Genomic DNA, 9,774 nt, shown 5'->3' with positions numbered 1-9,774 from the left:
CCACCACGACCAACTAATTTTTGCATTTTTAGTAGAGATGGGGTTTCACCATGTTGGCCAGGCTGGTCTCGAACTCCTGACCTCAGGTGGTCCACCCACCTCAGCCTCCCAAAGTGCTGGGATTACAGGCGTGAGCCACTGCACCTGGCCAATAATTTTTAATAATATTACCTGTATTACATTTATAATACTGAATAAATAGAAACACCTTAAATAATTATTACATAGGGAGGTGGTTAAATGACTCATGTCATATCCACTACATTAAAAAAATCTCATGTTTAAATTAGTTTGGGAAATGCTATATGTTATACTTACTTGTGGAGATTAATATTAGCCTGTTAAAAGTTCTTAAAAGTCCTGGAGCAAAGAAAAATTGGTTTAAATGTGTTTAATCCAGCATTTCCCAAACATAACTGACCGCAGGGCCCTCACTGTTTTGTGACTTTTATTAAAACAGAACTATTGTTTCACAGAACAGACTTTGGAAAACTTGTAATACACATATAGAAAAAATTGAAGGGAGGTACATCAAGATGTTAATGATGTTTTTTCTGGGTGCTAGAATTATGAAAACTTACTCTTTTCTCTGTATTTCTCAACTTTTTTTTGCAATAAATATGTGTTACTATTATAACCAAAACAGTAATAAGGATATTCACATTTTAAAATTGCAACTTTTGAAGGAGAAAATGAAGGCAAAGATAATTCAAGTTGGAAGACAATTTAATTTTAACTGATAGATACTTCCTCATTTTAAGCAGATAGCAAATGTCCCACTCTTTTGGAGTCCAACCGGGGAGACCACACGTGCTGTGTTGAATCTTCTAGTTCTTCACTGGATTGGGTCAACTACAAGAATGCTGGGAAAGGAAGATAAAATGGTAAATAGCACAGAGTTACTATGTAATTTTGTCCCTTTTTCAAAGATTGGATTTTTCACCACTTTTTCTCTTAATATGAACCAAATAATTCCATACAAACAAAATACTTTGATGAAAAAGCAAAATAAGAATGTGTTTCCAGTACAGTGGGGCTTGGAGGTAGTGGTGTAAGTATGGTTAGGTCGTTTTTCTTCTTTCATTTTTAAAGTATCTTTTTAAAAATGAACTGATCAAGCAATATAGCTCGTTGTAGAAAGATCAGAAAGTGCAATTAGATGGGGAAAAAAAGTTACCACCACCACCAATAATAATAAAACAGTCTACTCACTACCACAAGGAGATAACCAATGTCTAATACTTCGGTAAGGTTCTTAGAGGCTTTCCCCCTATATGATTAGTTTTTAAAAAGAAATTAGACTAAACTATGTATCTTCTGTTATAATCTGCTTTTTCCACTCAATGATATTTCATGACTATCTTTCTTTCTTTTCTTTTCTTTTCTTTTTTTTTGAGACGGAGTCTTGCTCTGTTGCCCAGGCTAGAGTGCAGTGGCCGGATCTCAGCTCACTGCAAGCTCCGCCTCCCGGGTTCCCGCCATTCTCCTGCCTCAGCCTCCCGAGTAGCTGGGACTACAGGCGCCGCCACCTCGCCCGGCTAGTTTTTTGTATTTTTAGTAGAGACGGGGTTTCACCGTGTTCGCCAGGATGGTCTCGATCTCCTGACCTCGTGATCCGCCCGTCTCGGCCTCCCAAAGTGCTGGGATTACAGGCGTGAGCCACCGCACCTGGCCATTATGACTATCTTTCCATGTAATTATTCTTAGTACTGAATGTGCAATGCTTTCTTTAGCCAGCCCCGGACTGATGGACATTTAAGTTTTCATTTCTTCACTATTGTAAACCATACTAAAAATTCCTTGTACACATATCTTCGTGGACTTGTTAGAGCCTGTCAGTCCTCCTGATTGCCACCTCTGCTTCTGGAATGCTGGGAGATTAGCCAAGCTTTCATGTGCCTCAGGTAATAAGCAGCTAGCTTAAGCTTTCATTACAGCTGCAGCTAATGGTATATACAGGTGAGTATAGAGGAGGAAGAATGAGGCACAGAAAGACTGTTTGCAATCCTCACTGTGAAATGTCTTAATTAGGCCGGGCGCAGTGGCTCAAGCCTGTAATCCCAGCACTTTGGGAGGTCGAGACGGGTGGATCACGAGGTCAGGAGATCGAGACCATCCTGGCTAACACGGTGTAAACCCCGTCTCTACTAAAATACAAAAACTAGCCGGGCGAGGTGGCGGGCGCCTGTAGTCCCAGCTACTCGGGAGGCTGAGGCAGGAGAATGGCGTAAACCCGGGAGGCGGAGCTTGCAGTGAGCTGAGATCCGGCCACTGCACTCCAGTCTGGGCGGCAGAGCGAGACTCCGCCTCAAAAAAAAAAAAAAAAAAAGAAATGTCTTAATTAAAAATCAACAAGTATTACTGAGAGTCTACTACGTGCCCAGTACCAGTCCCAATTTTTCCTGGGAATTGATGTGTCCTTTATGACCACAAACTTCAGTCTTCTTTAATTCCTGCAACACTTACAAAATTATAACTTGGCCAGACTCTGTGACTCACGCCTGTAATCCCAGCACTATGGGAGGCCGAGGCGGGTGGATCACGAGGTCAGGAGTTGGAGACCAGCCTGACCAACATGGTGAAACCCCATCTCTACGAAAAAGACAATAGTTAGCCGGGCGTGGTGGCTGCGCCTGTAATCCCAGCTACTCAGGAGGCTGAGGCAGGAGAATCGCTTGAACCCGGGAGGCAGAGGTTGCAGTGAGCTGAGATGGCGCCACTGCACTCCAGCATGAGTGACACACTGAGACTTAATCTCGAAAAAAAAAAAAAAGAAAAAATTATAACTTTTTCTTCTGTTGGATTATTTTGGTTCTCTTAATCAAAGAAATCATTCTGTGCCTCCTATATCTACCATTTCTTCTCTAATCTTACTTTCACCAAACTGTTAATACTGCTTGCCTATGTAATCCTGTTTTCCATATTTTCTTTCATATTTTGTACCAATGTCTCTCTTTCTTCATGGTTCCTCATTTTGGTGAGTTTTACTTTTGGTCTTTTACATTTTTCTTGGGATTTTCCATCTAATTTTCATCTTCTCCTTTTGTTTTAGTATACCTTATTGGTCCTGTTTTATTTCTGCATATAGCTTTTATTATTATTATTATTGAGATGAGGTCTTGCTATGTTCCCAGGCTGGTCTCGAACTCCTGGCCTTAAGCAATCCTCCCGCCTCAGCCTCTCAAAGTGCTGGGATTACAGGCATGTGTCACCATGCCCGACCTTAGCTATTATTTTATATTTTGTATCAAATGTTTTGAATTTATGGCAATATGTTAGTACACAGTTTTTATCTGCCCTGAGATATTTTTCTAGTGAGTATTCCTCATCTGCCATTTCTTGCTTATATGTTTCTTGTCTTTTCCATACAGTAACTCAGTATAGATCTGGTGCTGTTTCCTGTTGAATGAGATAAACTCTTACTGGACCAGTTATTTACAGGAGATTTGCACAAGTCACCAGTGCTATACTTCAGACTAACAAATTATCTTCATGATGCTGAGGTATGTGTGAGCTCTTGTAGCCTTTACTTCTTTCCAGCCAAGTGAGAGCAGCAGCTGTAGGTCTGAGCGTAAAGAAGTTTCAGACTTCACCTTCTTGCCTCAACAGACTGCTTCTTAAAAATATGGCTTGCCTATATGCTTATTCATTCAAATTTATCTGTTAGGCTTCTATTTGGTGCCCAGTTGGGTCCAGAAATGTTTCTTTCACTAGTTAGCTTGCTTGTTCCCAGCAAGGGCTTATTGGCTTTTCTCTTCAGGTTAAGCCATCTACTTCAAAGAAGGAATTCTTTTTGTTGGCATATAGTCTGCCTTATCTTCACAGAAGTCCCTCTGAATGTGCATGGTCAACCAATACTTCTGATGCTTTTGATGCAGTTTACCTGCCAACCACAGTTTGAGTAACAGTGACTTCAAAGATGTGGAACCAGACATATCTTGATTTGAGTTCCAGCTTCCTTGGTTGGTTGCTAGGTATACTATTCAGGGATATTCAGCTGCTATAACAAACGGTCCTGAGGTCTTAGTAGCTTAACACAATAAAATGATCCTTCACTCATGACTCATTCTGATGTAGGTTAAGTTCTCCTCCACGAGGTGATTCAGGGATCCCAGCTCCTTCCATCATGTGGCTTCACCACCTTAGAGTCCTTCAGTTGAAGCCATGCATATGTGAAAGAGAGAGGTAGCATGGACACATGTGCAAGACATTTTATGTCATACATTCCTTTTGCTCGTATTTTACTGGCCAAATCTCAGTACTGTGGTCCCAGCCTAGTTGGAAGGAAGGTTGGGAATATAATGTTACTCTGTGCTTGGGGAAGAAGGAACAGGATTGCTGAACAAATAGCCAGTCTCTGTTACAGCAGTCTGTCTTTCTGATCATCCAGCATCTGTTTCATTTTTCTTTTTTTTTTTTTTTGAGACGGAGTCTCGCTCTGTCACCCAGGCTGGGGTGCGGTGGCGCGATCTCGGCTCACTGCAAGCTCCACCTCCCGGGTTCAGGCCATTCTCCTGCCTCAGCCTCCAGAGTAGCTGGGACTACAGGCGCCCACCACTGCGCCCGGCTAATTTTTTGTATTTTTTTTTGTTGGAGACGGGGTTTCACCGTGTCAGCCAGGATGGTCTCGATCTCCTGACCTCATGATCCGCCCGCCTCGGCCTCCCAAAGTGCTGGGATTACAGGCGTGAGCCACCACGCCCGGCCTGTTTCACTTTTCTTTTCATATGTGGAACACAGCCACCCTGTCATGCATATGGAAATATTCCACCCATATTTCCACTTGAGAAAGGCCTTATTTCCCTAGCTGCTGAGAGTGTTGTCAGCAGACAGCCTCTACCTGTTAGCTCATTCAGAGTCTGCCTCAGCTGCAGAGAGCTTCCATGTACTTTCTGGGGGCAGCCCACATCCAGTGAATGATCGAGGTGGGGTTAGAGAGGTCCAGCCATTTCAGCCATGTGGGATAACTCTGATGGGGCTGAGTGAGTCTTTGTTGGGCTTGCAAGACAGTTTGATTTCTCCCTTCCACCCCGTATCTTCCACAGGCGTTGATCATTAATAATACTCTGAATGCCAAATTCTGGTCTCCCTGTCTACTTTCAGAATACCTGACTTGTGGCAAACCCTTTCCTCAGGACTATCTCATTCATCACTGTATCCAGCTCAAAGTCCAGAGTATCTGGTGATGCTGAGTTCTCTCAAGTCTGGGGGGTGGCTCTGCTTGGTTAAGTGACCTGCTCCTGATCTCCACAACCCAGAATAACGATGGAACAGGAAGAGGATAAGCACCATAAACATTCCTATTTGAAAAGAGGAAGAACGAGAGACACACAGCAGTCATTGCTCTGTGGCAATCCTGGAGTCCTGGTGGGTAGGCATCGATTAGGCCCAAATCCTGCTTTCAAAGGTGGCTCTGTGGCTCTTTGTCCATTCCCCGGGAGGCTCTTCTCATCCATTATTCTTCTGAAGCAAATGTTGTGTCCTTCTTTTTCATGGAAGGTTGGAGGCCTAACTGTTGTTCACAACTGATGGCTCATTTAGTTCTGGCTTATGATTTCTCTGGCAATAAGCTTCTCTCAGAAGCTTAGCTGACATCTAATCTATTGCCTCCAATCAGTTCCATGTGCCAGTAACCACATCCAAGGTTGCTTCCTAGACACAGTTCTTGATCCTGTGATCATTTCGAGGTTACAGGAGCCATAGGTGATGCCACACCCTTAATCTGATCTTTATTCCCAGCCACTTTCCTTAGATTTTTGAGCTCTTTTAATTGCTTTCTTTCTCTGTCTTTCTAGCAACCAGCACACAGACAGGCAAGTAGTCATTTGTTGGTAAATACTGACTGAATTAACAAAATTTAGCTCAACTATTTTGTTTTCCTCAGGATTCTTTTGGCTTCATATGATTTATGTAGATAAATATTATGGTAAATTTTGAGGAAATTGAGAGCACAGCTAATTATATGTTTTCTATGTATAGTTCTTGAGCCACAGGGAAGAACAATTAGGAGTTAATAAGTTGATAAAATAAATGACCAGTTGTAAACACTGGTCATTAAATGTGACCTGTCAGTCATTGGTAACAAATGGAGCAAGTTGGAGGAAGTAAAAGAGAAAGTAGAGAAGACATTTTAAGAAGGGGTTGCATGACCTTTCACAGTTTTCCTCTCAGAATTGAATTTCTTAAAACTTTCCCTTAATTACAGATATGCAGGCTGGTGAGCAACCTGTTTCTGTTCCCGCCCCCCTTCACGTTCCCTCTCTCCTCCTCGTCTCTTCTTCCCGCAGAAGCTTACGTGAAGCAGCAGAGGATCCCCATTAGTGCTGAGGTGAGAAGAAAAGCAACAATGGCTGCTGGAGGTAAGGCACTCTTGATAAGTTGCCATAAGTAATCCCTGAAGTTGTTCGGCCAAGACCTGTCGTTACCTGCAGAAAGAGCATAGATGTTCATTGAGGAGAGGTCAAGTAAATGATAGGGCTGGCGTTTGAATCCAAATTCAAGTTCAAATAGTTGTCCCAGATATCATGTTCTTGTAGTTGTCCAGAGCCCATATCCTAAACTACTTTGCTGTGCTGGCTGTAAGATGTTCAAAGGGCAAACATTTTGTTTTTAAAGTATCCTTAGATGGATATAATTTTTTGCCTCCTTGTAAGTCAAATAGGATCAATAATTGTTGTTTCAGATACCTTAAGGGTTGTTTTGAGTATATCGGGTACTTATACCCAATCAAGCATGAATTGATAACAAGAAAGTCTTTACTAAAGTGTTGCTTCCTAGAGTATATCTGGGAGTCCTGCAGGAGGCTGAGGGCAGGGAGTATCCCAGGAAGAGAACGGAGAAGGCCACCAGCCCTAAGAGCAGAGGAGGAAGGGGCCAGGGCAACTGGAAGAAGGACCTCTAGGGGGAGTTTGCTGATCAATGTAAGGCTCGGGCTATTGGGTCTTTTCATTAGCAACTGGGGGAGGAAGGTACAGTGCTAAAGAAAGAAGTAGGGGAAAATGAAAGTGTCTGCAGCATGGAGTTGAGAGGATTCACCACTAACCAGCAAGACACTTGAATAGCATGTGTGTGCATGTTGGAACCTAGATTGTGGGTCAGTGGACCATCAGGTTTATTTTCAATTTCACCTCCTTTGTCAAGTTTTTCCTGACCCCTCCCCAAAAACAGTTTAAATTATCCCCTTGTCCGCTGGGACATTGATCATGCTCCATGGAAAGTTGGCATCTATGGCTTTGTCTGCCTATCTGTGAGCTCCTTCATAACAGAGGCTGTTCAATTCCTAATCCATGTAGTTCAGAAAAGGACTTGGTACATAGTAGGTAGGTTAATGCTTGTTGAGCTAAATTGAACCAAACCAGAATAGTTTGCTTTCCTGTGAACATTGTTTTTAAACCTGAAATTCATTTTACCTGACCTGAAACATGAATCTTAAGTCCTATGAAGAAAGGAACATTCATCCTAACAGCAAACACACCCCCTGAGCGTGGTTTCGATCCTGTTTTTTCTTGTATTCCCAAGGCAGACAAAGGCGAAGGAGAGGGAGCTACTGTCTCCAACAAGACGCAAGTTAGAGAGCACAGCAGAAATCCGATTATCAGCAGCTTCTGGAGTTCCATGGACGCCCGCCTTCAGCTGCGGCTGAAGAGATGGTAATCCTAGCTCACTCTGCCAAGGAGAGATGTCTTTGTCCGTAGCTCTTTCCACAGAAACTTTGTCTGAAAAGTTAGACAATGATGGTTTAGTTCATATTCCAAATATCTTCTCACCATCACAAACATAAGGATAATTGACTGACTTACACAGGTGACTCCTGAAAATGGTCAGTTTCCAAAGCAAAATGTATCCCCTCCAAGAAAACAAAACAAAACCTTACTATGCTCTATCAGGTCAGATACCTGACATTCCCTCCTACCCCTGATACCTTTTCAATCGTCCCCAACTCAATTAGTAGAAACTGTTTCATCTGTTCAGGCCAAAAAAAGTATATTCACATTGTTGTGCAACAGATCTCTAGAACTTTTTCAACTTGGAAAACTGAAACTCTAAACAGCTCCTCATTACCCCCTCCCCTCCAGGTCCTGGTAACTACCATTCTACTTTTTGTTTCTATGAATTGACTACTTTAGATACCAAATATAATAATCTCTATATATCTATATATTTTTAACTCTATCATATATTTTATATATTCAAGTAACAAACTTTTATATTGCTTTAAAAAGTAAATGCTTGTTTAGATTTACATATAATGACTCTTCTTTTTCTTTCATACACTTTATCCATCAGAAAAGTCTAGTCACCTTTACTCACAAAACGTATCCAGAATCCTGCCACTTCACACCACCTCCACTGCTACCCACCATCATCTCTGTCTTTCTGCTTCCATCCTTGCCTCCCTTCAGCCTCTTCTCCAGTGAGTGGTCAAAGAGATCTTGGTAATTTGTAGGTCAGATTATGTCCTAGTTACTGCTGACCACATACCCTACCAGTCTCCTCTTGATCATCACTCCAACTTAGCCTCATTTCATTTTGAACAAGCTAGGCAGGTTCCTACCTTGGGGGTTTTTCACTTGCTTTTCCCTTTCCAGGGAATGCCTTTCCCCCAGGTATTCTCAGAATTTATTCCCTCACCTCCTTCGGTTACTCAAATATCACCTTCTCAATGAGGATTTTCCTTAGATCCCATTGTTAAAATTGTACCACCCTCCTACAAACTTCCTAATTGTCTTACCTGCTTGATTTTTCTCCAAAACCTCATTAGAACCTAGTAGAATATATTTTACTTTACTTTATTATATGTATCTCCTGAATATAATGTAAACTGTATGAGTGCAGGGATTTTTGTCTGTTTTGTTCACTGCTAAACAGTACCTAGCACATAGGGTATCCAGGTGCTCAATAAATATTTTTTGAATGAATGGTGACTTTTGGCGGATATTGTTCCCACCCGTTTTTCATTTACTACATCCAACTAGATAAGCTGAAAAAGCTGAATCCTCCCGTTCTCAGCCATCCTCGAAGTTAGGCTTGGCTATGTGACAATGTACATGTTCACATCATTTCATACCTTAACCATCACTTCTTAACAGGCCTGTACGGACATGGAAGGCATCTATGGGAAGGCTTTTTGCTCTCTTCATAAAAGAGATGGTGCTGCCTTGAATGTTGTTTAAGAAATGTTGCCTGAAGTTGCTCTGACAATTTCAAGCCACTAAACTAACACCTGTAGCTCCTCACCTCTGGACTGCATGGTATGAGAAAAATATACTCTTATTTGAGCCATTATAATTTGGGCCTCTTATTACTTAAGACATTTATAACTGATACACTCACCTACCGCTTGCTAGGGCTTAAAGAGACCCACATCCAGTGGGAAACCACTTACCTGAAAATGGACTTAGCACCACAGAATTCAAAGAAACCAGTGGAATTAGGCCTTAGTCTTTAGAGGGCAGAAGTCTTCAGAAGAAGCTGGTCAGTCTTCTCCTTAGGTCTCTGAAGTTCCAAATAGAATTCCACGACTCCTTATGATATCATCGATTACAATTAACCCTACCCCAGTCTCCTTATTCGACAGCTAAGCACACAGACATCAATTTCTGTCTATGTATAAACATCTGTGTTATACCAAAACCCATCCTTACAGTAGTTGTATCCTCTTAGGCTTGAAGAATTCTAAGATATTTTATTCACCACATGGTATCTAACTATGCCTTATAATAACATATATATAGAACTTCAATAGATGGTAAATATAGCATTTCATATTGGGGA

The 9,774-nt window shown here is 41.8% G+C and overlaps 1 protein-coding gene across 1 annotated transcript; it reads right to left on the bottom strand.

Annotated features, from left to right (window-relative positions):
- Nucleotides 1-711: 711 nt before the first annotated feature.
- On the bottom strand, nt 712-9,483 carry SMIM9 (small integral membrane protein 9). Its single transcript, XM_033201590.1, has 4 exons — nt 9,386-9,483; nt 7,475-7,715; nt 6,296-6,425; nt 712-863 (listed from the first exon to the last, which is right to left on the bottom strand). The coding sequence occupies exons 2-4, from the start codon at nt 7,614-7,616 to the stop codon at nt 836-838; spliced, it is 300 nt and encodes a 99-aa protein (XP_033057481.1). The 5' UTR covers nt 7,617-7,715; nt 9,386-9,483; the 3' UTR covers nt 712-835.
- Between the last annotated feature and the right edge of the window lie 291 nt (nt 9,484-9,774).

The sequence above is a fragment of the Trachypithecus francoisi genome, unplaced genomic scaffold (genome assembly GCF_009764315.1).
Source record: "Trachypithecus francoisi isolate TF-2019V2 unplaced genomic scaffold, Tfra_2.0 Lachesis_group6, whole genome shotgun sequence".
NCBI classification, from domain to species: domain Eukaryota; kingdom Metazoa; phylum Chordata; class Mammalia; order Primates; family Cercopithecidae; genus Trachypithecus; species Trachypithecus francoisi.
Note: the sequence above shows the minus strand (reverse complement) of the source record. Positions and strands in the feature narration are given on the sequence as shown.